At 49.5% G+C, this 27419-nt stretch overlaps 8 protein-coding genes across 8 annotated transcripts; 3 read left to right on the top strand and 5 right to left on the bottom strand.

Annotated features, from left to right (window-relative positions):
• Positions 1–421: 421 nt before the first annotated feature.
• Positions 422–5082, bottom strand: GIQ15_01979 (uncharacterized protein; the record flags this gene model as incomplete). The annotated part of the gene is made up of 8 exons (XM_033549396.1): positions 422–1479; positions 1537–1666; positions 1763–1968; positions 2959–3201; positions 3266–3739; positions 3802–4573; positions 4632–4711; positions 4767–5082. The coding sequence occupies 8 exons, from the start codon at positions 5080–5082 to the stop codon at positions 422–424; spliced, it is 3279 nt and encodes a 1092-aa protein (XP_033406557.1).
• A 1346-nt stretch (positions 5083–6428) lies between these two features.
• On the bottom strand, positions 6429–8669 carry GIQ15_01978 (uncharacterized protein; the record flags this gene model as incomplete). Its single annotated transcript, XM_033549395.1, has 5 exons — positions 6429–6521; positions 6741–7551; positions 7602–7876; positions 7931–8169; positions 8231–8669. The coding sequence occupies 5 exons, from the start codon at positions 8667–8669 to the stop codon at positions 6429–6431; spliced, it is 1857 nt and encodes a 618-aa protein (XP_033406556.1).
• A 697-nt stretch (positions 8670–9366) lies between these two features.
• Positions 9367–10756, bottom strand: GIQ15_01977 (alkaline proteinase; the record flags this gene model as incomplete). The annotated part of the gene is made up of 4 exons (XM_033549394.1): positions 9367–9605; positions 9681–9786; positions 9855–10394; positions 10448–10756. 4 exons carry the CDS (start codon positions 10754–10756, stop codon positions 9367–9369), a joined length of 1194 nt encoding a protein of 397 aa, XP_033406555.1.
• A 2824-nt stretch (positions 10757–13580) lies between these two features.
• GIQ15_01976 (uncharacterized protein) lies at positions 13581–15251 on the top strand (the record flags this gene model as incomplete). The annotated part of the gene is made up of 1 exon (XM_033549393.1): positions 13581–15251. The coding sequence occupies one exon, from the start codon at positions 13581–13583 to the stop codon at positions 15249–15251; it is 1671 nt and encodes a 556-aa protein (XP_033406554.1).
• Positions 15252–15970: 719 nt separating this feature from the next.
• GIQ15_01975 (quinate permease) lies at positions 15971–17884 on the bottom strand (the record flags this gene model as incomplete). Its single annotated transcript, XM_033549392.1, has 5 exons — positions 15971–16280; positions 16337–17091; positions 17153–17471; positions 17543–17699; positions 17779–17884. The coding sequence occupies 5 exons, from the start codon at positions 17882–17884 to the stop codon at positions 15971–15973; spliced, it is 1647 nt and encodes a 548-aa protein (XP_033406553.1).
• Positions 17885–20094: 2210 nt separating this feature from the next.
• On the bottom strand, positions 20095–23116 carry GIQ15_01974 (uncharacterized protein; the record flags this gene model as incomplete). Its single annotated transcript, XM_033549391.1, has 5 exons — positions 20095–20271; positions 20333–21897; positions 21960–22808; positions 22890–23025; positions 23090–23116. The coding sequence occupies 5 exons, from the start codon at positions 23114–23116 to the stop codon at positions 20095–20097; spliced, it is 2754 nt and encodes a 917-aa protein (XP_033406552.1).
• Positions 23117–23676: 560 nt separating this feature from the next.
• Positions 23677–25945, top strand: GIQ15_01973 (coronin-1C; the record flags this gene model as incomplete). The annotated part of the gene is made up of 9 exons (XM_033549390.1): positions 23677–23710; positions 23792–23820; positions 23909–23968; positions 24037–24179; positions 24236–24288; positions 24339–24444; positions 24503–24964; positions 25017–25686; positions 25739–25945. 9 exons carry the CDS (start codon positions 23677–23679, stop codon positions 25943–25945), a joined length of 1764 nt encoding a protein of 587 aa, XP_033406551.1.
• A 773-nt stretch (positions 25946–26718) lies between these two features.
• Positions 26719–27231, top strand: GIQ15_01972 (uncharacterized protein; the record flags this gene model as incomplete). Its single annotated transcript, XM_033549389.1, has 1 exon — positions 26719–27231. One exon carries the CDS (start codon positions 26719–26721, stop codon positions 27229–27231), a length of 513 nt encoding a protein of 170 aa, XP_033406550.1.
• Positions 27232–27419: the final 188 nt, after the last annotated feature.

Raw genomic sequence — 27419 nt, 5'->3', positions numbered from 1 at the left:
AGAAGATACCGAATAGATAAATAACAGAACCGTATGCAGAGAGAACGAAGATTGGATGCATAGCCATAGTCGTAAACCTAGGGCCAATCCGGCTGAAAGTTGCCCGTTAACTACCCCAGTTTGACATTCGCCCACATAAGAAATTAGCCTGTTGAAATGAAAGACAATCGAGGCAGAGAAGATAGAAATTTGAAATACTAGGCCCCCATCCGTATCCGATTGCCGTCTGTGACCCCATAACCCCAGTCCAAACCATACCCAGGAGTCGCCACAGGAGAATTGTAGGGTGAAAAACAGAGGAAATAACAAAAGTTAAGGAAGATATTAAGATGTGCAAGGAAGAGATAAAAATTAAAAAAAGAGGCATAGATATTTGGATGATCGTGTTTTGTAGAGGCGAGCCCCTATCTTTTCCCGAATTCTAATCGAAGAAGTTTGGTGGAAGAGAAGCAAGCGCTACAACTGCACCCACTCCCCCAATGACGGCTCCAGTGATGGCAGTTGCAGCATAGCGGGCAAAAACTGCAGCATGAGACAGCTGACGGGGGGTAGTAGTTTTAGCTCGCTTCCGTGGGGGCTCATTCTCCTTCTCCTCAACTACTTCTGGATCTGGGAATACCTCTTGGGGTTGTGCATCTGGAAGATCTTGGCTAACTTGTTCCTCAGTGACACAGGTATCATCGAATTTACGTTTCATCGATCTAGTGTTAGCACTGACTGCGGGTAGGGAATTGTGAGACACGAGCGGGGCCTCTGATGTTCCTTCAACCACATCCGGGTGCTGTTCCGGTGTGGATATTCCCGAGGAATGGATTAAATCCAATGAAGGTACGGCCCTCCATGGAGACAACATCCCAGCGACTGCATTGACATTAGGCCTTATACTTGGGCCGTCCGTGGTATTTCGATCCGCTCCAAATAGAGAAACTTTGGAGTCTGAGGCGGGGTCAGATTCAGGAAGCCCCTCCTTCGGCGCGGGCGAATGGTCAAGTAGCGGGTTTAGCGCGAGACAAGCAAATGGAGAGGAATCGTCGGTGTCATTGCCCTTTGAAGCTTCCTTAGTCATTGTAACGCGATCTGCTCTATTTGGTGGAGTAAGAGTTTCCCGCCAAGAGTGCCCCAACCTGGGTTTCTGAGGTACCCTGAGCGGCATGGTACCGTTAGCGGTGTGGCTTAAGGCTTTGGTATGATCGACTTCTTTACTAGCTTGAGATGAAGTGTCTTCGGTCTCAGCATTGGCAGGCTCTGGAGATGATCTAACCGAGATGATATCTGCATCTGAATTTGATGAAGAGACCTCTTGCCACGGCATGAAGGGATCTTGTTCGATACCGTCACTGTCATATTCGTCCTCGATCCCGCTTCCATAGTCCTCAGGTACTGCAAATGTATTCGTACATGGTGCCTCGCAAGTAGTGATAACTTGGGGAGAATTGCTCCAGGTAATCTCAAGGCGAATTTTAACCGGGTCAAAGGATTCTATTCAGATCGAAAAATCAGCATCTATACTTGGAAATCTATATTGGGTGGGTGTACCAGGTCCTCGGTTGACAGTATTCCCCAAAGTAATGATATCGTCATTCGAGATCAGTATAGGTTTTGTTGTCAACTTGACGCCATTCACGGAGGTGCCGTGCATAGAGCACGTATCCATAAGATAGATTCGCTACAAATCCCCACAGTCAGAGCCAACGTTTTCAGTGTATAAGAATTGCGTAGATAGGGAGGAAAAGTGTGGCAATGAATAAGGTAATGAACTCACTTTCTCCTTTAGGTCGACAAAGAACTCAGCATGATTCCTCGAGACGACACGGTTATCGAACCGCAAATTATACTCTGTAGCAGCCAGCTTGTTCGAACCGGATCTCGAAGATCGGCCCACGATGGAGCGGTAAATCGGATATGCCAATTCCACCGTGCGGGCTCCGATGGCATCATTCCCGTCGATGGGGACGGCATGTAAAGTCACTGCAATAATAGAAAGATTTCACGTTAGTATGAGGACTATAGTCTTGTCTACAACGCAGACTGGTTCATCGCTTCTCCACTTCTAAAAGCCGGGGTAGGCAGCAACATGCCTGAAGTCATGGTGGGAGATCAACAGCCACCCTCTATGATTTTGCTCAGTAAAGGAGAACAGTTAGGTCGAGTGCAAGAGACCCTTCCTTTTTCCCCCCTCACACCCGAGAAAGATCGTGGCGTGGAGGGATGTTAACTTGCCCAACGTCTAGATAAGACAGTGACGTAACAAACGGTGAACTAGTTAGTTATCGGATTCAGTGCTTGTTCATCGGTTCTCTGGGCTTCGATATTCTGTAGATCAGAGTGTTAGGCAGGTTAAAAGACGTAGTGGCACGAACGAGGATATAACGGCAGACCGCAGGACGGGAGAGGAGACGAGAGAGAGAGAGAGGAAGAAGAGAGCGGAGGAGGAGGGAGGAGTTGAAAAGTGAGGTCACGGCGCCTGCCGGCTCGGGTGGGGCTACGTTATGAAGTACCTCCCCACATAAAAGACTAACAAAGGTACTTCTGCAAAACCCTAACTCGACCACACACGGAGCTCCTTGGCTACTTAGTAAGCGGTGTCTTATCAAGTCGAGGGAGCGGAAGTTGGAGGGAGAGAGGAAGAAAGGGAAAGGGAAAGAGAAAGAGAAGATAAGTTAGCGTCATGATAGTGTTTACATGTAGGGAAAGACGAGGACAGCAGACAGCAAAAAGAATTCCCATAATCAACTGCAACAACACGAAAAAAAAGTGGCACTATTTATTTACAATACAGGGAGACATGGGGAAGACAAAGTTGTTATAATAAGACAGGAGTTTGTTAAGAAAGCGTACAGTTCAATGAGATTAATCGAGGAGTCATTACCCCTTTTCTTCTTCGTTTTTTCTTCTTCTCTCCCCGACCACCCCTTGTTCGGAGGTCTATACTATTCTGCATTCGACTTTAGAAGGCACCGGGAGCACCGAGTCCTGCTGCACCTCCCATTTGTGCTAGTCTGGCGGCGAGCTTGGGGTATTTCTCCTGCACCTCCAGCTGCGCGCGAGTGGCTTCGGCATACGACACGGCGTTGATCACCTCTGCCTCTGTTCGGGCTAGTTCTGCGGCCCGTTCAAAGTATTTCAGAGCTTGGGAGACCTTCCCTTGCTGGAGCAGGAGCTGGGCGAGAGTGGCGATAGCGATATCGCAATCAGGGTCAACTACGTAAAGGGTTAGCGGGCCTAGGAGTTTTTTTTAACAGGTGGTATGGTTAGGGAGACGAACTGATCAGAGCCTTCTGACAAAGGTTCTCGGCCTCTTGGAAATCTTGCTTCCACTGGAAGATGGCAAGAGCCTTGTTGATTAGAGGCAGCACGTTGATGCTCCAGGGCTTGTTGGACTTCTCCAGTTCGACCGCCCGGTCGAATTTCTCAATCGCCTCGGAGAACTTCTGCATGTCGAGAAGCAGCTCGCCGTAGTAGTTGTACACTTCAGCTACGTTCTCGAAGTTCTTGAGCGTTCGCTTGAAGGTGGCCATTGCTGATGCAACCGACCCTAGTTTGTACTGCGTCACACCTAGCTGGATGTGGGAGTAGATGAAGTCCCGGTCAAGATCGATGGACTTCTGGTAGTCCTTGGCGGCCTCTCCGAGCTCACCCAGGATGAAATGGAGCTGCGCTCGGTGGTAGTAAATATCTGGGTCATCCTTGTTCTGGGTCACAGCCAGGTCAAAGTCGTCCTGTGCTGATTCTCGGTTACCTATAATACGCGCAACACGGTTAGCACTCGTAACTCTCTTCTCTACAAGCGGCTTAACATACCCATTTCCAAGTATAAGCTGGCACGTTTAATGTAGCTCTGAACGAGCGAAGGGTCAAGCTCAATGCTCTTGTTGAGGTCAGCAAGAGCTGCAGAGGCTTCGCCTGCTAGATATGTGAAGGTCGCACGCATATTCAGCGCAAGAGCTTCAAATTGACCAAGGTCGCCTAGCTCTAGGGCTTTCTCGAAAGACCTTGCGGACTCATCATAACCATCTCCAGTTGACTTGGAAACTGCCAACAACCCTTTTCGGAGCTGGCCCAGGCCGCTATCTTCCTTCAGTTCAACAGACTCGCCTAACTCTTCGGGGATCGGCTTTGGTCGGAAGCTTTGTAGGTAGTTCGACACGAAGGTAGCACTGGGCAACTTCTTGCCCTTGCCCTCCAAAATAGTTCGGCCTTTCTCTTCGGCAACCTGCTTCAGCAATCTTTCCACGGCAGCCTTGCCAGTGTCGCTCGCGAACCCATCCAGAATACAGCTAGCGGTGTAGTCCAGAAGTGCCTCGCTATATTTTCCAAGCTTATCGTATGCGTTCGCTCGCCTGTTCATTGCCTTAATGTATTCGTCATCCATAACCAATGCTGCAGTCGTGTCCTCCACAACCTTCTCCCATTCGCCAAGGGCATTGTAACATGCTGCGCGGTTGGAGTAGTAAACGGGGTCAGGTTTACAGAGAATGGCTTTGCCGTACAGCTCGATCGCCCTGTTATAATCCTTTGATCCGAAGGCTTTGTTCCCTGCGGCTTTGAGAATCCCAGCGTAGCGTTCCCGGGTCTATGGGCACGGAAATTTAGCATTAACAATGGCAGCATTCTCTTTACACAAAACATACCTGTGCAGGTAAACTATCAACGTTGGATTCGTCAACTTCCGGGAGCTTTTCCGGGGTCTGTTCTGTCGCTGCCTTGACCTCTATATCTTGCATTAGCAACTTAAAGCACATCTGGTGCAGAGAACTTCCCCATACCTGACTTATCCGAATTAGCCACCTTTTTTTCCTGCTCGGCCTTCTTCTCCTTTCGTCGCTCCTTTTTACTCTTGCGCTTTTCTCCCGGCTGACCAGAAAGCTGGGTTGGCCTGCCAGACTCGGACAAATAGTATACAACACCAGCACTCGTCACGATGACAGCAACACCGGCAATTGTGTAAACCAGCGCTTTGTTTTCCGATGCCCAGGTCGAGATACGATCCCAAACGGATGGAGATGGTGAGACAACCGCATTCTCGATGTGTTGTTGGAGGGTGGATGATGGGAGAGACGGGACAGGTTCGATAGGCGACATGGTTGCTATCAACTGTATGGAGCTCCAGGCAAATGACAACTAGTACCGAGGCTATAAGCAAGCACTATCTTCTCGATTAATGCCGTGATAGATGGTTGGCGAATCGATTAGCCGTGAGACGAGTCAAGATGTAGAAAAAAGTCGCCGGGCTTGGATGTGACAATTGAAGAGGAGCTGATATGTTCGAGTTGCGCCCGGGAATTGCGGAAACGCATACAAAAAACAAAAATTAAAAGGAATTTAAAGTGACCCTCCGATAGAAAATGAATTATAAATACGGAGACGGACAGCGTGAGATCTAGCGGACAGAGTTGAGACGAAGATGAAGGACAAAAAGTGTCCAAGAAACAGCTCTAAAAGCACCAGAAAATTTCTGGGTTGCTTATGTCATCCTCCACTTCGTATAAATATCGAGTAGTTGACATTATCACAACGAACTTCACGATGAATAAATATCAGAACGAAAAACACAATCTCAAACAGCAGAGGCTTGAGGGACAGGAATAGCAGATCTGCCGTGTGCACTACGATTGCAGACACGTCTGCTGCTTATCGTTAAAAGAACCATTCTTCGTCGATGGGCGATTACGAGCGGCCCGAAAGCAGGTAGGGGAATAATGACGGATAGCCACCACGATTTCGAAGTCATATCGACCATCCGATATGATCCAGAGTTCGTCACAAAGACGCCAACCTCACCGTCGTACCCTGAGCCGGTGAATTCTCCATATTATCTTCTCGCCTACCACCGCAAACGACTTCTGGATGCTGCAATAGACTTCAACTGGGGAGACGCGGTTTCAAGGTTGCAGCGTCCTCTATCAAATTCAGCTGAGGGATTTGCAAAGATCCTTGACGCGCAATTGCCAGATAAATCCTGCCCATGGCGTTTGCGTGTTTTACTGGATTATAGTGGCAGATTGACCGTTGAGGCGGCACCCGTCATCACGCCATTTGGCTCTCATATTTTTGTTCTCCCACCTCAACCCTCCTTCTCGTCATTACATATGCACAACAAGCATGTTGCCAGCTGGAAAATACGGCTAGATACCCAGCCTACAGAACCATCCCTGTTCACCAGGCATAAAACCACGTTTAGAGATATGTACAACGCAGCGCGGAAGCGGGTCGGCTTAACTTCTATAGCTGACCCAGCTGAAGTTCTCATGTACAACCACAGTGGTGAAGTTACGGAAGGCAGCATTACCTCAGTTTACTTCAGAAGAGGGATAAACGACACAGCGCAAGAGGAGGGAGTTGGGGGTTGCGAGTGGGTCACACCACCCTTGATATCGGGTGGAAATTCAGCAACCACCCGCCGATATGCCCTAGATGCTGGTATATGCTTAGAGGGGGTCGTCCACATCGATTCGCTTGTGGCTGGTGAGGATGTATGGCTGAGTAACGGAGCGAGGGGGTTTATCCCAGCGGTTTTGCAGCTATAGTTCCGTTTAAAGGAACACATAACCATTGAATTTATGTTTCTGATTTTATGAGCGGTATAAATTATCTCAAAGGACCTAATCTATAATTTTCGCTAACAGGTTTTACCCCGACACAGAAAGGAGTGGCGCTTAAAGGGGTTATACTGTGCTTCAGGCTCCCCGTCCGAGAAATACCAGGTTAGCAACATTCATCACAGTAATAAAAAGCCATACAAGACCAGCAATTAGAGCTATGTACCACGAATTGGCCATCTTAATGCTACTATGTCTCTCGGAGCTTGCCACTGCAAAGGCTGACTGGCCATGTCGGAATTTACCCTCGTTGGGTGCAAGGCAACGCGCACCACCTGGTTGGACAGTCATGTACTTGTTGAGGCAGGTAAAGTAGATGAGTGGCGCTGTGATGAAAGGTAGAACCACGCTTAAGACGACTTGGGATGCATTCAATGCTGCATTGAGCCCTTGTCGCCCGACAGCCCCGGCAATGATGATGCTCGGGATAATGCTAATACTTCGCGTTACGAGACGGCGTAACCATGGACGAATCTTCCAATTCAGCGCACCCTCGCTCACCATCTGTCCTGCGATGGTACAAACGACTCCGGCAGAAATTCCCGAAAGAAGCAATGCTAGGGCAAAGATCGTGCCTACGGCAGGGGAAATGGATTTTGAGAGGAGGGCATGGATACTAAAAATATCCGCTTCGCGGGCATCCTTATTATTATATAAGGATGCACCTGCAACGATAAGAATGGCTGAGTTGACAAAGAGCGCAAATGAGAACAGGGAGATGGTCAGCTCAGCGATGGAGACTTTGAGAGAGTGTTGAATAGCGCGGATAGACGGGATGTAATGCATCTTATCCACGTTGCCATTGATAGACGAGAGTGCCGACAGCAATTCGTCAGGTAGAAGTTTGCTTTTCGCATCATACTCTCGCAGGCGAGGCTGAACCAAACCCGATCCTAGGTAAAGGCTGTGTGGCATGACAGTTGCCCCTAGAATACTGCATGCTTGGTAGATCCTGGTTTAGTTAGCGGCGGTTCCCCTGTTCAAACGGGCGAAAGAGCTTACGCTTGTCCTTCAACTAGCTCCTTTGACGGCAGATATCCGCTAAGAACTTCGCCCACGCCAGTGCTTTTGATGAGCGAAAGCTGGATGCAAAAGCAAATCACGACACCAAGAACTAAGCAGATAATAACGATCTCAAAAGCTCGCAACGCCTTCATGGATCCGTCCGGGCGGTAAAAGAAGAGGATGATCATGACATCGAAGATTGAGATTGCGCATCCGGCAACCAATGGCATCTTTGGGATAAGAAGATTGAGGCCAATGGCAAATCCAATCACCTGTCCCACATTAGTCTGAGAATCCAAAGGAACACACTAACTAGGCTAACATACCTCAGCAATGTCCGTGGCGATGATAGCCACCTCAGCAAGGACATATAACAGGAAATTGAGCCATCGCGGAAGAAAAGCTCGACATGCCTCCGCCAGATTAAGGCCACTCACAGTTCCAAGTTTAACTGAAATGGACTGGAGCAATGTAGCAAATAGATTCGCCATGAGAATGACAAACAGCAACCTGAAACGGTAAGAGGCCCCAGCTGCAATCCCAGTCGCATAGTTACCAGGGTCAACTAGAGACAACAACGAAGTCAGCTTTCAGAATATCAAGTGAGTGGATGAAACGTTCCATACTGTATGCAACTGATACCATGAAACCCGGCCCAATGAATGAGCAAAACTTGAGCAGTACGTTCTTAAAGCGCTCAATCGGGGTACAGCCACCACGGTCTTGGCCACGACAGCCGGCCGAACCATCGCTGGGCAGAACAGTGGTGGTATAGAAGGGAGGAGTCTTTTGTTCCCCCCGGGGGGGCTGGCTAATCGACAACGGATCAGCCAGCGAGTCGGAGGTATCTCCATCCTTGATGTCAGGAGGGATGCTGCCACTCTTATCGCGGTCAGTTTCCTGTGTTGAACCGTGCAAGGACCGCGGCTCTTCCCTCTTCAACTCCCTGGAATTGACGATACCATTGAGGCCTTCGTTTGTTGTCAAATCGTTCGAGAGAGGGTTTGGGCTTTGGTTATACCCGTCCCCTTCGAAGGGCTCGTCCGTTCGGGAAGTTTTGTTCATAGCTGGCAGATCCAATTCTTTATCCTGTACGGAGTACGGAGTTCTTTACAGACACGATGTCAAGTATCTCTAAGAAGATGTAGGAAATGCTGATATAAATATACGAACTGCCAAGGATCTACAGATGCTTGACCCTTTTTCTCTGTTGTCTGAAACATCGACGAAGAAACTTACTCCGGCTTCTTATCGCGCCTTTCCTAATACATCCGATGTCCACGTGCTGTGTCATGTGATGTCTTGAACAACTCATCACATGACTTGATTTTCTCATTAGTCATCATAGGATCGACAGGCACCAAAAGTACCGAGGTAAAAGCAAGGTTCCTACTTGTGTGCTAAATTTATACCCAGGCCAACTAGTTTCATGGCATCAGGACTTTGCAGCGACAGCATATCCTTGATTCTGTTGTCCTTACTACTCCGTACTCTACGGAGTATACGTGCTCGAAATAAAACTGCTGACTTAAGTGCTGCGAAGTTAAGGTAAGAACAAATTTTTCATTGACTTTAAGCCTATAGAAGCTATGTAACGAAAGTAATCCTGGTGCGTATTTAGTCTGCCCAAGAAAAAGAAACTATGTGCATGCGTCGATATGTATATACCAGCAGGGTGGGTTATTGATTTTACTCAAAAAAAAGTAATGTCAATACCCCTTGCCAACAGCGTCAAGCTGGTGGAAGATTCGGAATTAGCTCTCTATCGGCCGCTTCCGTTGTAGAGAAGTCGGTTGGTGGTGCCAGTTCCTGGGTTCTTGACGACAGCGTTGCCGATCTGCTTAATACGGTTGCAAGCTTGAGCAACGGTAACACCTTGAGCCAACATGGCAGCGCCAACACCACAGACGTGGGGAGAGGCCATGGAGGTTCCGGACAGGGTGCGGGTACCGCCACCGGGGGCAGCAGAAAGAATGCTGGAGCCAGGAGCGTAGATGTCAACTATAAGGTAGGGTGTTAGTTACGACACAGCGTTGGTAATAAGGGTAGACCTGGGGTGCAAGGATTTGAGCTTACCGATGGTACCCCAGTTGGAGAAAGAGGACTTCTGGTCATCAATGGTGGAGGAGGCAGCGGTGCAGACGGCTGGGGCGGAGGCAGGGGAGGAGTTCTTAGCATCTCTCTATAGTGTCGAAGACAAATTAGAATCTAAAAACGACATGTAAAGGTGCTTGGGGGGGTCAGTCTCACGTTGTCATTTCCAGCGGCAACTGCGACGAAGATACCGGCATCCTGGGCACGGGTCACGGCATCGTTGTTGGCCTGGCTGAAGCTACCACCCAAGCTGAGGTTGAGAGCGGCCTTTCCGAGAGCACCCTTGGCCTTCGCATCGGTGACACACCAGTCGATACCCTTGATCACACCAGCGGTAGAGCCGGAGCCACCGGCAGAGAGGACCTTGACGGCGACAATGTTGGCCTTCTTTGCAACACCGTAGGTAGTACCAGCGAAGGTTCCGGCAGTGTGGGTTCCGTGGCCGTTGCCATCAGTGTCGTCGCTGTCAACAGTGTTGGTACCCCAGCGGATACGTCCTCGGAATTCGGAGTGGTTGATATCAATACCGGTGTCAACACCGTAGATGGTGACACCTTGGCCGGCGGTGCTGTCATAAACGTAGTCCTTGTTGCCAGGGGCTTTGTGGGAGACTCGTCCCAAACCCCAGGTTGGGGCGTTTGGCTGAGTCTCTAGAACGGCCAGCTTGACGACACGGTCGTGCTCGACATAGTCCACCTAGGCTTATTGTTAGATTGAACCTGGGGTATAGCGGGAAATTTAGAACTAACGTTGTTGTCGTTGAGGATGGACTCAACGGTGGCCTCATCGAAGTGGCCGTTGTAGGCTTTCCATCCATTGATGTTGAAGCTGTCCTTGTGTCCTACGGTCTCAGAGTTACGCTTGGCCTTGTTGATGCTGTGGGTGGCGGTAACGGAGGAGATGTGGGATTCGAAATCTTGGGTGGAAATGCCATCCTTCATAACGACGATGTAGGAGTTGGGGATGACATCGTTACCGCCGCGGTTGTGGAAGAAAGCGCGGGCGTCGACAGCAGCGACTGCCGCGAGGAAGACGGAGATGACTTTGATGCAGCCCATATTGAAGGAGTATTTGATGGATGATGTTGATGAGTTGTTATCCAAGAACTTCGAATGCCCGGGTCAATGTCCAGCTTTTATATCCGTTCCGCACCCCATCCCCCCCCTCATTCACTCCATCCTAGAAACTCCAGGGAAACCTGGACGTCCGCCATGGACTTGATTCAAGGTCAGGTATGCGGGACAATCCTCCGCCCCCTCAGGCTTTCAATATATGCTTTTTCCCTAAAATATGTAACCATGCAATATCACCAATGAGCGGGATACCATGCTCCATCTCTGGCGAATAGTAACATTGCAAGATAGGAATATAAGGCGGCAAGATGCGGAGAGGCACAGTAAACCCATGGACGGGAATGCTCAGTGCCATTCCGGGGAGAATATATCGGGTAGGAAGTATATATCGGAGGGTGACCGCAGGCTCTATGATAGCCCCAAGGTTGGGAGATCGTCATAATGTAGGCTTGTTTTTGACGGGTGGCCGCGGTAACACCGCAGGTCCCAGGGGTCTGAAGAGCGTGAACCCATCTTGTGATGCCCCTACCCCTGTAGAATATGGGGTGGTAGAAGCTGACATTCGCGAATATTCCACGGCTCATCCGGTTCGGGAGAGATATTGTTGAAGCTCTGGCCATCTGGCCATATGTCCAGCATAGTGGTTGCTTGACGATCTTTGGTGCTGATCACAGCAAAAATACACAGTGATAGCTATGGAGTGAGCGGCAGATCTTCGCAGCTAGACGGTGTTTGTAGAATGAGCAGCACGGCCCCTGCGTCCCGAATTGTGTCCCCATGTTTTGCCGCCTCGCTGAATTCAACAAGATCCGGGGTCCCCATCCGGGGAAGGTGTCAAAAGACATAAAATGGCGCCAAAGGTCCGCACTCCACTTCCGCCATCGATACGAAGCAGGCGTTCGTGATAGATTAACCAGAGCCAAGAGGGTGGGATGTCCAGCTAACATCGAATAGGGTTAGATATAGGCGATCGAATCGCGGGGTGAGCGCAGAAACGTGCAAGATAAGGCCATAAGCTTTCGAATAAGGCGGGAATATAGAAATGACACATGCCGATTTCCCTTCTTCAGCCAGGGGAGGGGGGGGGGGGGGGGGGGGGGGGGGAGGACACGGAGGAGGAAGGCTCTGTATAGTTATCACTCCGTCATGATATTGTCATCAGACCCCTGGGCTTGGACTTTATATCATGATATGGCCGATCTCCCCAGACCTGCACATCAGTTCCGAATATAGCAGCGGCAGCGGCTTAGTAAACTGTGAAGTCCTGGCCGGCCATGATTAATCGTCGCTGCGATCCGTCTTCCAGGCCGACACGCACGGTCCGATGATGATCAGTCTTCTGCTGATCAAGGCTTAACCCAACACCGAGTAGCATACTCCGTAGAAGAAGGACATCAGTCCTCCAAAGCAGGCATAACTAGATGGTCGACGAGAGGAGAGTCGGCCCGTTCGGCTGCATGCCGCGATGACCTTTGCCCGGACGCTCGTTCGTTCGACGTCGCCACTCCTTGCAGTTTCCAAGCCCGACAAGGCTATCGAACCGGGGTGGAAGAGGTTAGAAATGGCGGGACTAGGTGAATAATCTGGAGTCAATGCGACGTGGCCGGGGGATGGTTCACTCTGCTGTCATATCTCGGTGTCGAGGTATGGTGGTTGACGTTTTCCGGGCCAGGAGCCATCATCCGGCCGAACTCCAGCGGCAGCGAGCCAGCGTGTGATTGGGTTGACTTTCTGGCTAGTTATTTAACGAGTTACAACCTGCTAACCCCTGCCATGCCGGCGTTGATACCACTTGAACATTAGGCACATCCACCCGCCAAGTGGAAATGCATTGGCACAGGACGGTCGCTTTCCTTCTGCCAGAGCATACCGTGATATATTCGGGGCCACCGGTTTGTGTCACAGCATCGAGGCGGCGAGTTACAGCATCGGCGCTGCGCCATTTTGACCACAGTTGTTTGACGACAGTCTAAGAAACAAATTGAGAAGCAAGGAAAAATTGCCCCTGCAATATAGACAGGATTGAGCCCGACACAAGGGATGCAATATGGCGAGGGTGTGAACTCCATACGGAATAAGGAACCTGATAGCCTGACCAACAGTCTTCCATTCGCAGGGATCAACATGGCAAGCAGGCGAAATATCCGCTGCGACAACTGTATGCCGTCCCTCGCTATAATTAGCTCCGGTGACACACCACCATCCTCGGGGCGACCGACCTTGTGCGATAGGATTTATTCACCGGAGTCTTGTGGGAAAGCCGCCTCCGAGAAATGAAAATGTGCAAGCCTCTTTGATATCACAGTTCGATGGGCAAACATGACAGCCTTAGAAGCCTTTCTGATCTCAGTAGCCGCCGAGGGCAGCATCGTGCGGTATGTGTGGCCCCAGATACATATCTCGGTCGACTCCCTTTTGTTTGTAGCGTCGTGAATAATAGAGCCCAATTATCGGCGCGCAATAAGAGAAGGGTCCGGATATTTGCACCCTTCGCTCTGATTACCTGCACCCTTTTGGCGCATGATATAAGCTCATATGCTGATAGCCAACATACCTAGGTACCTAATATTCTGTCGGAATATCTATGTTCTGTGTCTTAGATAACCAATGGCTCCCACATTGGACGACATTAAGCCATTTTGTCAGCGCCCATATATATCCCAATTAGAAAAGGTGAGCTTATGTCATGCGCCAAAAGGGTGCAAATATCCAGGATCCATAAGAGAACTCCGTTTCGATAGGAGTATTTATTTTCTACGCCCTTTTCGCTACACACTTCAACCATTATTTTACTCCCTGGAGTGCAACAATGATATCCTTACCAGCGACGGTAGCTGGTGGAAACAACTTAGTTGCTCTTCCGCTGGAGCTTTTCTTATCCATCTTGTCTTTCCTACCTAATCGCGATATCAAGGCTCTGCGCTTAACTGGCTCCTCTATACGCGATAGGGCGCGTCTGCGATTAGACCGGGTATTTCTATCAGCTAATCGACGCAATATCGAAGTCTTCCGCGCCATAGCCAACCATGAAACTTTCCGCCAGAGGGTCGTCGAGATTATTTGGGACGACGCACGCCTGATTGACTGGCCGCTAGAAGACGCAATTAAAATCGGTGGCGAGCTCTACTGTCTCAAAAATGGAGCTTATTACGAGAATATCACCTGCGGTTGCAATGATCTTTGCGACTGCGACACAGCTAGAGGCTGCCCGGCATGGTTCACTCGCGCATGTAGAAAAAATATAGAGAACCTTACCAATTACAAGCACTATGACGTATACCTACCAGGTCGTGTCCCACGAGCATATCAGGTTACAGCACAGCACCCAACTCGGCAGTCATGGGAATACTACCAGGGCCTACTACGAATACAAAAAGCGGTGCTCGCATCTGGAGCTGATATTAGCGCTTTTAGATTTGGACTCGAGCAGTTTCCAGCTTTACAAAGAATTACAATCACTCCAGCTGGACATGGCTTCTTATTTGCTCCTTTATACGAAACTCCTATGATTCGGGACTTCCCATATGGCTTCAACTACCCAATCCCGCGCAGCTGGCCGATTATGCTCGACGGTATACCTACAGAGGCTTGTGAATGGGTTGCTGATAGTTACGAGATGCAGAGGAACCAGTGGCGCGGCTTCCAGATCGTCATGCGCGCGCTTGCGCAAGCATGGAACCACCGTATTACTGAGCTTGTTATCGACGTTAACCAACTCCCTACCGGCTTGAATTGTCGCATTTTTGATCAGCCATGCCGCGAATACGATGACCTAGTGTTGTTACTCGAGCGGCCTAGCTTCAGCCGCCTCGACCTGTCCCTCCTCGTTGGCGGGCTAGAGCATGACGACTGGCCATCCTTCCGCCGCGGCCTTCTCCGCCGTGCCCTAGCTAAGGCAGTAGATTTACAACATATTTCCTTATGTACCGATGTTATCTTTGACCCGGCTGCCGACGCATCCATATCCGATAGTGGCGGCTCAATAAAGCACTTTATCCCCCTCCAGTCTATCTTTCCAGTCGAGAGGTGGCCGCGGCTCCGTCACTTCGGTCTTTCAGGCTTCTTAGTAATGCAGACTGACGTGTTGAAGTTGTTAGCGGCGTTACCTCCGACGGTTAGATCTATTGAGCTCAATTTCCTATACTTCCTCGACGGCGGAGGGGACTACTGTGACCTGCTAGTGCAAATGCGCGACACTCTAAGTTGGCGTAATAGAGCTGTGGAAGAGAGGCCCCGTGTGTCGATTGGGACTGAGGAGATCTCACTAGTGAGCAACCGTAGAGTCTGGGTGGATGATGAGGTGACCGAGTTTCTCTACTATGACGGTGAGAATCCATTCTGGGCTCAGAGTCCGAACAATATCTTAAAGAATAGTGGGATAGGTATTGTTAGGGATGCATTTGAGCCGGAGTACGAGAGGCCGTATGTAAACTTGAGCACGCTGATGAAGCTGGGGTACAAGAAGCAGGAAAATTTTTAGTGAAGCTCCGTTCTGGACTCTTTGCTAGTAAGTATACTATCACTCGGAATGGGGACGCCTGCATCTGAAGGTGTATGGCAAAGGTTGACTAAATACATGCAAGTGCCATGCAAGTCCCCTAACCAACTGGTTAACTTAACGCCCGCGCACGCTGATGCTCAAGTCAACACATTCACTTAGCTGGTTTTTCGTGTCGTCGCCATGATTGCACGTAATCACCAGGTCTGTTTCCCATCAGCATACGTTTGTTGCAAAAATAATCCCCATTTCCTCTCCTGTTAATCCTCGGTGCGGTTAAGATTATTACAGGAAAGACATCAGACCCTGCCTGCGTGACTCCCATTTCTTAGGTCCATAGTGCTGCTCGGCTGTCTCTTAAGGCTGTCACGTCCTATCCTTTCCTTAGACGTGTTATAGATTCTCGAGCGGATGTTAACCTTCATCCCAGGGAAGCTGGGTACTGGAGCTGCAAATGCATTAGATGTGGGCGGGGTTGTTTTCTATACCAAGCTACACGGTGAACACGTCCTATGATATCATTTTTTCTTCTGAGAAATATAAGAATCATTCCAGAAGTTGGATCACGATTTAAAACAATTGGATGCAGAAGGTCGGCCGTGAAACTATTTGAACCAATGTTGTGATTTAAATGGAATAGAGTATATATCTGCAGTAAAATCCTGCAAAGGCTCAGATATATAAAACGGATAGCAAAGAGTCTACTTGTTACTACTCGTCACTCGTTCGTCATGAGTGATCTCTTGATTGACCTCCTTCTCAACGTCATCCCGCAAATAGTTCTCGGCGTGTCCAGCACCAGCCGTCAACGCAGCACCTTTGCGTCCAATAACGTGCCACGGAAGGTTAAACATCTCGTCCATAGCTTCAAGTGACTTACCAGCGGTCTCCGGAAGGAAGAACCACATCCATACCAAGCCTAGCAAAGTGACAGCGGCGAAGAAATAGAACGTTCCTTGAGGCTTCATGGCTGTTTCAAGCAACATGGAGGGAACAGCTTTCGAGTTACCACTATCACGAACTGTTAGTCACCATACCGATGATGGCATTTGATAGACAGGACTTACTATTGATTCGCGAAATGGAAGCACATAACCATGGAAGATCCGAGAGCTCTGACGCGGAGGGGGAAAATCTCAGCGTTGATGAGATACTGGATGCTATTCCATCCAAGAGCCCATCCCACTCCGGAGACGTAGATGGCCACGATGGCGCCGGTTCCAGCTCTTTTGGCGTCACCCACTGGCTTGAAATGTTCCGTAATTTGCGGAACCACTGTTAGATAAATGGCCACATAGAGCATACTCAAGAATTGAAGGATGATGCCATAGGTGAGGGCCCGCTTTCTTCCAAGCATATCGACGAGGAAGAGGGCACAGACAAGCGAGGCAATGAGCTTCACCACACCGAAGATCGCCGTTGCGAATAGTTTCTCAGACTGGCCGGTTGTGCCGAGCATAGCGAAGAAAGTGGGTGCATATATGGTTATGCTATTGGCGCCAGACCATTGAGCCAACAGCTGGGACATGAGTCCAAGCATGATGCGGTAACGATTCGCTGGAGAGAGAAAGAGCTCCTTTAGTGGCCCAATCCAGCCGAGGCCCAGGGTAGCCTCCTTCTCGCGCTCGACTTGTTCGAAAATATCCATCATCTCAGTATGTACGTACGGGTGATCCTCTGGCAGATTGCGGATTTTTGCCATAGTAGAACTTGCCAATTCCTTCTTGCCCTTGCTAGCCAGGTATCTTGGAGATTCGTGGACTCCAACGGATAAGAGGAGAATAATACCCGCAAACATGAGATGGAGGGTGGTTGGAACAATCTATTCGGATATACGATTAGTATTGAGAGGCAAGCTCAGGTGAAGGGGGAGCACAGCATACCCATTGGTTCTGAGACTTGTTGCTGATATGAAGGGCGGAGCCCCAGCTTGCGAAGTAGCTCAACATGATACCAAGGTACACCGAACCAGAAAATGTACAGATGCAAAGACCACGGATAGAGCGAGGAGCAATCTCGGCCAGATATGTAGGGGCTACCACCGCCGTCTGCCCGATTCCAAGGCCGGCGATGAAGCGCCCGGCATACACCTGGCCGATGTGGCCGTTGGCCGTGATGAATACAATGATGCCGGTAATCCAGATGACACAGAGCTGTCGGGTTGCCCAGACACGGCCAATCTTGTCAGTGATAAGGAAAGCACTATAATGTCACGTTAAGAGCCGAACAGGAACGGTGGTATGCAAACTGAATCCAGCCAGATGGAAACCTACAGCAATGCACCGCCTATGCTCCCAATCTGAACCATTGCCGTGATGTTGCCCAGAAGGTTAGCCTTATCTGACTCGCTCAGGTGAGAGTCATTAAGGTGGTATTTCGAAATGAAAGATTTCTGCTGGACAGTTCCAGAGATGAGGCCCTCGTCGATACCTATTTCAGAATCACACCATCAACAAACTTGGATCTTTTCATCCCATTAGTTGCTAGTAGACCGTTCTCCTGGACTAACCTCGACTGGCACCCATCAGACCAAAACATAGGATGGCGTATCCCAGCCGCCAGTTTAACGCCTGGCTAGGCGTCTCGCCCAGGTTCTGGGTGAAGATATTCGGCATGGCGGCGTCGTCCGATGGCCTCCTCAAAAACGTACGAATTTGTCACCGGAAGCAGCCCACAAGCACACAAGAGACGATGATATCTTCCTAACCGATCTCACTCGAGCAGGAATCGCGGAGGAGGCGGAGACGGCTATGGGGCGGACGGCCATTTAAATACCAACTGAAGAGTACTGCTCTGCGCCGTCCCATCGATGCACTACCCTGCAACGTCCCCCCCTCCCCTCCCTCTGGCACTTCCATTCTGTGGAGTAGTTAAGCTGCGTCCAAGCCCATGATGCAAGACAATGTCGGTGGCCATCATTGACTAGGATCCCCCGCCTCTCACACGAGTAAAGCCGACATCGACGGACAGCCATTCGCTGCTGAAGCCATCTCCGGGCGTTAGCGTGACATGCTAATTAATAAAGTAACATGGGGCCCTGGAGGCGCCAGCAAACAAGCCGTGGACCGGAGGTTTGGCTCTCCTAAGCTTCACTTCGTGAAAAGCTTAGCCTTAGCCATGTTAGGCGTGGTGAGGTGCGAATCTGCGTAGCCCGGATGTCGGACGGTCGCTGTTCAACTCTCAATCGTGCATCTTGATGCCGACGCTGATACAGGGGGGAGCCTGATATTCGTCGATGTGCCCACGAAGGAGCGAAAAGGGGCTGACCGCATGTCCTCGAAACTTCAGACCACTTAGAATCTTTAGGCAATAGCTTCAACTCCGGTTAATGTACCTTAACTATTATAGTCGAGCCAAGGCCTCACGCTCGATGCTACCACTTGGCCATCCCTAGAATTTGTCTGGGGGCAAGCGAAATGATGCCAGCCGGCGACCTGGGGCCCGCCGTGAAAGGTTTCGCTCCGGAGTCCCCCGGGCAGGAATCGCTGTCCCCAGGACCAAGTTAGACGCGCTCGAGCCGGCACCGACTATCAATCGGAGATGCTCCGGTGGCATTTTCAGCCAACGTGTATCCGTTTTATACCCGGAAGGGCTCCAGCGACCTTGAAGGAAAGGCGCAAGCTGCATCTTATCCTGGAGAGGCTGTGTCAAAACTGCTCGATGTCTCTCTCGGGGGCCAGGGGTTAATATTCTCACCATGAAGGAGTGTGGGCAGCCGTAAAACGATTCGACAGCAATAACTAACCACTAGTTACTCCGTACTCCGTATATGGGGCAATGGTTGTAGGGCTGGTGGATCGACTCTTGGTCCACTTGAAGATATTGAAATTTTCATGCCACTAGTCAGGTAGTTGTTGCTACATGCCTATTCCAGGAGACAAGCCCGGTTTCAAAAAAAAAGGATGTCGGCATTGCAGGATGGCACCAGAACCCTTCAAAACAAACGGACTATGTTTTCCGCCAGTGCTAGTAGCTCGCAGCATCGACTGAGTTAGCGCTCTGCTCTGTCTTTGAGATGTTGATGGTGAAAGTAGGGAGATCACTCACTCGAGCCGACCTGGGGGTTTCCGCTGTTCGAACTTAACAGCCGAATTAGTTTATACTGTTGGGAACTTCTCTCACTAATTATCGTAGGCAGAGTTGCGGAGTTAGCATCCCAGGCAATATCGCCTAAAAATATTTCCGAGTATAGTTACCGTTCGTGGGTCGAGTCTCTTGATTCAGGACTAAAACAGAGGTCGGATTGATGTCAGCCTCCACCACCACGTCAGCGTTGTGTCTGACAATGATAATTTTCAACTGTTTGACTGGCTCTTATGATTGCTTGATCACCTCTTCACTGGAGAACTCGGGTATAGATCTCGCAGACGAAGCAGCTGGCGTTGCAAAGTGTGTGACCACAGCCATGTGGAGTATGTACGCTCATAAAACAGCCAAAAGGAGAACGAATATCCAGGGACTGGATAATCTGACTAGAACTGCCGAGATCAACATTCATGGTGAATTGGAAGGGAATTTCTTATTTTTGGTTTTATTTTATAAACGTAAATATACTTGTCATTTAATCATCAAAATCCATCTCCTAACGCCATACCAAATAGCCTCCAAATACGCTTAGAGTATTTATTATAAACAGACAGTGGGACACCCAAACCCCGACCAAGACCGAAGATATAACTTAAAAGGTAGAAAATAGGATCATACGAACACCAGGTTCATGCATGCCCCTAGCTGTGCCCTGCCCTGCCCAAAATAAAAACGAGGAATCCACTTACACACCCCAGAACTGGATAACGGGGAGGGGATAAGGACGCGGGCTTATTTATCAGGAATCTCGTATACGCGATTGCCGTTTTGCCGTACCTAAATGGGTATTCTGGACCTTTGCGGCAAACTTAAGGCTGGTTAAGGTCTCACCGAGGTGGTCCTGCCGGGGACTAACCATGACGAACATCAACGTTTTCGAGTTCCCGCCCAAGGAGAATTGAAGAAGATAGGTGAGCTATAGCGAATCAGCATCGTGTCATCATTCAGGTGCAGGTGTTCAGAGTAAAATTGCATACCTTGCTGTTCCTATAGGGAATGTGGACGCCCTCTTTACCCTGTCCAAGGGCACCGATAACGTCCCCTAGGCAGCTGAGACTCTTGTTGATATTCTGGGTCTCCTTGAGTCGATCCCCAGTACTGCCACTGTGACTAAGACGTTCACTTCCTGCAAGGTCAACTAGGTTCAACGTCCCTTCGCTGTGCTCCCCAGTTGTTGAATTCTCGCCAACAAGCCGTAGGATAAAGACGGAGTGTGAGCGAGAAGAGCGTTCATTGGCCTTAGTAGCAGCCACAGAGCGGTTTGTCCAGGCCCGGCGAAGAATGGATTCGACCTTTTCAGGGGAATCGAGCCTGACGTTGGTGACATTGGTGATGGTAGTTTGGCATTTCTGCATGTCATGCCTGATTTCATGCTTCTTCTTGTCAAACTCCTCAGCTTTCCCTAATAGATCATTGATGTTCTCGTTGTATACTTCAATGAAGCTTCCCTCCATGGTATACTTCCAACCTCTCTCCTCGAGACCGCTAGCAGTGTCGTATATCTGGCGAACTGCACGCGGTATCATACCGTCTTCGGAAGACATAGTGTGGGTTTTGCCGCTTCCAGTCTGACCATAACAGAATATGCATACGTTATATCCATCCAAAGCGCTCTGGACAAGCTGGCTAATTTCTTCAAATACCTCCGAATTTTGCGATCTTGGCCCAAAGACATGGTCGTACGCAAAAGAGTGATTTTTTGTACTGACTACTCCCAGGCTTGATTTCTCTTCCGGCCCCTGCACCAAAATCTCCCTGGAATCCATATCTTCGTCAGGGAACGAAATGCTGGCGGCGGTTTCACTCATGTCAGCAGGTAGAACTGGTCGAACGCGACAAAATACTCTGATATTTCCTTTCAACTCTTGAATCTGGTTGTGTAGCTTCCTTCGCATAGTTTCTTCCTTTCGTAATTGTGCCTTCGCGGCTTTAGTCTCCTCGAGGGCCTCGCTTAGTTCTTTATCGAGCTTCGCAAAAGCATCGGATTGCTCCTGATTTCCCGACTCCAAAAACTCGATTCTTGCTTTTAGTGCACGCACTGATGACTCTAGGTTGACGGTATTGTTGGCGTGTAGAATTGAACTTTGCTGTAATTCATTATTTAGCGCCCGTTCTCGATCAACGTCACCCTGCAGCCTCTCCTTCTGCGTGAGTAAATCTTGGATCTCTCGATCCTTGTTGCTTAGATCGAGCTGCCCACGTTGTTTTTCGAGGGATGACTGTGCCGCTATCTGTTCGAGCTCCTGCAATCGCAGTTGGCGCTCTACCGCTAATTCGGCTTCGAATCGGCGTCTAGTTTCAGCGAGTTCCGCTCTGTGCTGTACTCTCAACTCAGCGATTTCCGCCCTGGTATCCTGCCGTATTGTCTCCAACTGATTTCTATGTTGAGTAGCAAGTTCGCTCATGGATATTTCATGCTCGCGAGAGACATCCTTAAGCTTGGCTTCTGCATTCGCCAAGTAATTTTTAGCAGTCTCAAGTTCAACTCGCAAGTCCGCATTTTGGTTCAGGAGCTTCGTTTGGCCTTCTTCTAGAGTCTGGGCTAATTAACGATCGTTGTTAGCGGAGTTTGCAATTGCAAGTCAGATGAAGTATCGAGCCTACTGCGAGATTTATATAAATCGGTGGATTCGGTCATGGCAGCAGTCTGCTTGGCCATCTCTTCGACGATCTGACGAACATGGATCATATTATCGGAGATTTTCTGTTCCTTTTCATCTTGATCCCATGCTTGGACTTGAGTGTACTGAGTTAGATAGGGTATGACCTTTTTAGGGGAGCGTTGTTTGCGAATTTTCTTAGGAATAGTCGGGCAAGAAGGAAGGCGGAAGGGGGCAGAGGATGACAGGGTAGGGCGGCTGGGGGTGGGCACTTTGGATGGGGAACTGCTTTGCGGCTTTTTATTTTGCAATGTAGTTGTCATTGGGGGGTTTTGGTTCAGGGAAAGTGATTCCATGGCAGTGCATAGCGATGGATTGCGGGAGAAAAGGATGTGGTTATTTTCCAATGCAAGACTGGACCAGTCAGACAAATGATCCGTCTGACCGTCATAGGCTCTATTAACCAGTGATTTATCGGGCAGTTTGGGCATGGGCAAAGGAGAAGATGGAGGTGATGTAGGTGATATCAAAGATGAGGGCTGACGCGCACCATTTCGGTTTCCAGGGGCTTGACTCGCGTGGCCAGCATCCCGACCACCCATTGAAGTCGCCGGTCGCGGTATCGATCCTCTCTCAACGTTCAGGTAGCCGGTCGACGTTTGCGGACGGGGAATATTTCGCGTGCCCGGTGGCGGTCTAAGTCTCGGTCCGTTCGAAGGCATCCGGGAGCCACCAGCCTTCGATGCGCATAGGCTCCTTGGTTGCGCAATTTTCGTCGTTCCGGCGAACGGTTTCGACCCCAGGTTCTCTTTCTTCCTCGGTTCTCCTGCTCGCTCGCTCAGCGTTTTTCTCTCTAGTAACGCGCAGTTGACGTATTAGCGCCGTCGTTCGTGAAAGTTGCAGTTTCGATGAAAGAGGGATGTAAACTGGGTACTTTTATCGCCAGCAGTGGGCGGAGAAGCCATTGCCTGGCCCGGCGCGTTGTTTGCAGCATTAGTGATATCTCTCAAGCTTTCAGCATGGGAGTAGGTCGACTTTGGGCGTGGGATATTTGAGATACTCGACGCAAGCTAGCTCGGCCCCCTTAAGTTAGCAACATGCCGCATCAAGTGGATGGATAATATGATAGCGTACTCGAGTCTGTGTGTCTCCTTCATCCATTGCAATGGACTCCTGCTCTTGCTAACAGACAAGGGGCGCGGCCGATGGTAGGTCTGTCTGTATTGCCAGCCGAGAAGATAGATATCAAATTTCGATGTCATCACAGATTGCCCAAAACGGGTTGGATGTAAACAAACGGGCCGCTGCTTATGTCATATTACCACGTGACAATTTACCCCGCTGACATAATGCGGCGGAGCTTCGAGACTGCGAAAGGGAAGCAGAAAGAGGGAGGAAAAGACGATAACTACAACACCCAGCGTCGCAGCATAGAGGGACAAACACAAGACATCATACGACGACGAGGAGGACGAGGACGACAACGATAGATGCACGGCTTTGACCAGGAGACAGCACCCGACCAGCACCCAGCAGCACTACTGCCGTCGCAGTCCGAGCCCCTGGCTATAGCACAGCAAAGACCCAGGCTAATCTCCGCATCGTCAGTGGAGATTATCACCTTTTCAACCTCCGGATCTCGATCTTACCTTGCGCCAGTAGTATTATTTGCACACTGTAACAGCTTGAGCCATTGAATTTAGAGTATATCTTCTACCGCCATGGCCGGCCGCTTTGTTCGTTCGTCGAAGTACCGTGAGTTCTTCTATATCGTGTGCCCCCCTCCCTCTTTGCGCAGCTGTGAGAGCTACTGACATGCCACTCATTCGCTCTCAGGACATATCTTCGGTCGAGCTACACGAAAGGTACTTCCATAAACACCCAAAAAACTGCCCGATAATCTGACTTCCCAAGTGTCATTCGCCCTATACTCATCTCAGCTGGGCGTACTAGGACCAATGCTATGATACTCTCCGAGTCTCCACCAATGCCTGGGATACCAACCTTTTGAAGGTCAGTGAGGCCCTCCTCAAGTGCTTTGTAGTTGGATCTGAGTAAGTTGGTAGCTGATACGACCATAGGTAAACCCTCAATACCTGTCCGTTAACTGGGAGACTGGCGGTGGCGGAGCTTTTGCCGTTCTCCCCCTTAACGAGAAGGGAAGACTCCCGGAACGAATTCCACTCTTCCGTGGCCATACTGCAGTTGTACTGGATACAGATTGGTTAGTGATGTTGGCGTGTCCAGGAGATCGGAGTAGCTGGCTAATCATACCCCAAGGAACCCATTTAACGACTCTCTGATTACCTCGGGAGCTGATGACGGGAAGGCGAGTCAATTCACTCCGTATCACCGTTTGTTTGCGACCGTAACTCATGCGTAGTCCTGCAGATTCTGCTTTGGAGAGTCCCCGAAGGATTTACTCTACACACCGACGCTGCCGAAGTCGAAGACATTGCTCCAATCGGCAGGCTTCCAGGCCATCCCAAGTAAATACGCCCTTGGATCATGAATCATCCTCCGAGTCTCACTAACCGTGACGTGTAGGAAAGTAGGGCATGTCCTGTTCAACCCCGCCGCCGAGAATGTCCTCGCTTCTTCCTCCGGAGACTTCACCATTAAAATATGGGATATAGAAGCCGGCGCCGCCAAGGCTACGTTGAACGTCAACGAGGTAATACAGTCCATGTCGTGGAGCGCAAATGGCTCCTTGTTGGTTACAACCTCGCGTGATAAGAAACTACGCATTTGGGACGTCCGACAGGAAAGACCTGTACATGAAGGTGCAGGTCATTCTGGTGCAAAGAACAGCCGAGCTGTTTGGATGGGAGAACACGATCGGATTGCAACAACTGGCTTTTCTAAGATGAGTGATAGGCAGCTTGCTCTATGGGATGTCCGTGCTGCCAGGGAGCCTATCAATGGCTTCAAAGTTCTAGACTCTATCTCTGGCGTCTGTATGCCATTCTGGGATCAAGGCACACAATGCCTTTATCTTGCTGGGAAAGGGTATGTATAAAGGCTTCACACTTCTCAGTCACATTGCTAATAGAGCCATCAGAGACGGGAACATCCGTTACTTCGAGTACCAAAACGATAAGTTTGAATACTTGTCTGAGTACAAGTCCGGCGATCCACAGCGTGGAGTTGCTTTTATGCCAAAGCGAGGCATCAACATGCATGAAAATGAGGTCGTCAGAGCCTACAAAACCGTCAATGATACATACATTGAACCTATATCATTTATCGTTCCCCGACGCGCCGAGGTTTTCCAGGATGATATCTACCCACCAACCACCGGCTTAAGCCCTGCCATGTCATCTAGCGAGTGGTTTGCAGGCAAAGATGCACTCCCTCCCAAAATTGATATGGCTAGTCTATACGAAGGCGAAGGCATGAAGGAACTTCCCGCTGATGCTGGCTCTGCTGCGAAGGAACCGCAAACAAAGGCTCCAGAGCCTGTTAAGAAGCCAGAGCCAGCGCCCAAACCAGCTCCAGAACCAAAGCCCACGTCACCACCTGTTACTACTACTGGGCCCCGTGGCAACATGAAAGATCAAGGCGCCTCCATGGCTGCGGTTGCGTCAAAGTATGTAGATGATAACGAAGAAGATGAAGAGGAAGCCGGTGGTAGCTCAAGTTTCGATGAGCCAAAACCAAAAAATGTACCCTCCATCTCCATCTCTCCCGCGCAAGCTGAGCCATCTCCGCCAGCCAAGCAAGAGCCAAAGGTACGAGCAGGTGCCATATATGCGGAAGAATGACTACTAACAACCCTCATAGGATTCAAAGCCCGTTCCAGTGACAACTACAGCCTCCTCCGGTCCAGTAAAAAACGATGTTGACTCGGCTGTACAGCCATCGCTGATGAAGGAGATTGAAACCATCAAAGAACTGATTGCCGAGCAGACTCGCACGATTACCTCACAAGCCGAGGAACTTAGCGCTCTGAAGGCTGAAATTAGCAGTCTTAAGTCGAAGCTCGGGTAGATTATTTGCACGGAATACTCCCCGCAATAACCTTTACATGCATTGGATATACCAAGAAAAAGTCTAACCGTTTCTTTTAAGTACATCTTAATTGTCTTAGCGATCCCCAATCCATAGCTCTTTTTCTCTGCTTCTTGTGGTTTAGCTACTGCCAACTTGTCCATATCTCAGAACTCCGCATCGTCTTTCTCACCCCGTTACACGTATCTTGGAATTCTACTCAAATGTACATATTAAGATAAGTATAATGACTTAAATATACCTGTATTTAATATTAGCAATAGAAACGACGTCCTCAGAAATATTCGTAACAACTATTAGACTTTTGTCTTCCCTGACGTCATAACTTGAGACTATATAAATAATGTACGTGTTGCGTTCATGTCACCCATGGTGTACATACAATAGCTTGATCTTTCCAAGTCCTCACAATGCCTTATTCAGGGGAAAAACTGACACCGCCAGGCGTTGCGTCTTCAAAGTTATTGATTGGGCTTCCCGAGGGAACACCCCAAATCAAATATACCAGTATGAAGAAAGTAAGGCGTATGGCAGAGAAATGCTGTATAGATGATTCCCAGAGCCCCTTTCTCATAGTAGTCGATGTGCCTCCTACCATACTTGAAGATTTTGACGCTGAATACCCAGACAGGGGCCCAAGATTGTCTGCAAATTTGCCAGAAAGAATACTACTGCCTGAAGTTAGAATGAAACGGCCCCATGAGATAATAGCTCGCAATCTGTCCTTTTATATAAGGAAAGGATTATGGGATATGGGTGTCCAAGATGCGCCGGCCGAGGATGGGAATGCCCAGGTTGAAAGCGAGGACGGAAGATTCATTAAAGAGCCGGACGACAGCTTCACCCCAAATGGCAGAGAATGGCCTAGCCTGACCATTGAGGTCGGGCTCTCAGAACGGCCAAACAAACTTGCAATCGATGCAAGAGGCTGGCTGGAAGCAAAAGGTTCAGAGACGCAAGTCGTTATTACAGCCAATATCGACCAGACGGTTCCCCAAATCACCTTTCATAAATGGGAGCTTGTAGCAGAAGCCTGTCGAGCAACACGCTCGTCTCTGACGTTAGGAGAAACCACGGAGAAGGTCATTTGCAAGCTCGAAAACGGAGTGATCGAAGTTAGCGGGCAGATAAATATCCCCTTCAAGAAGCTGGTTGGCCGGGAGAAGCAAACCGATACTGAGTATGATATTGTTCTTACGAGAGCTGACCTAGCTGAGATTTGCAAGCCAGCCTGGGATGCTCAGAATTTCACAGAAACAGGCTGAAGGAAAGGGAAGACACATTGCAAATTGTACTACAGCGACTAGGAGAACAGGAAAGGGGCCTCGATGATGGAGTTTGATATTGAATGGGAGGTGGTGAATTTCTTCTGTATTTTAACTCTTCTATATACTACGGTCAAAGAGCATGGGATAGCTTACAGGGGAAAACAATCAAATGAAGAGCGAATAGA

This window comes from Arthroderma uncinatum (assembly GCF_011692745.1).
Source record: "Arthroderma uncinatum strain CBS 119779 chromosome Unknown scaffold2, whole genome shotgun sequence".
In the NCBI taxonomy this organism is placed as follows: domain Eukaryota; kingdom Fungi; phylum Ascomycota; class Eurotiomycetes; order Onygenales; family Arthrodermataceae; genus Arthroderma; species Arthroderma uncinatum.
The sequence above is the reverse complement of the archived record's forward strand: the minus strand, read 5'-3'. Positions and strand labels throughout refer to the sequence as shown.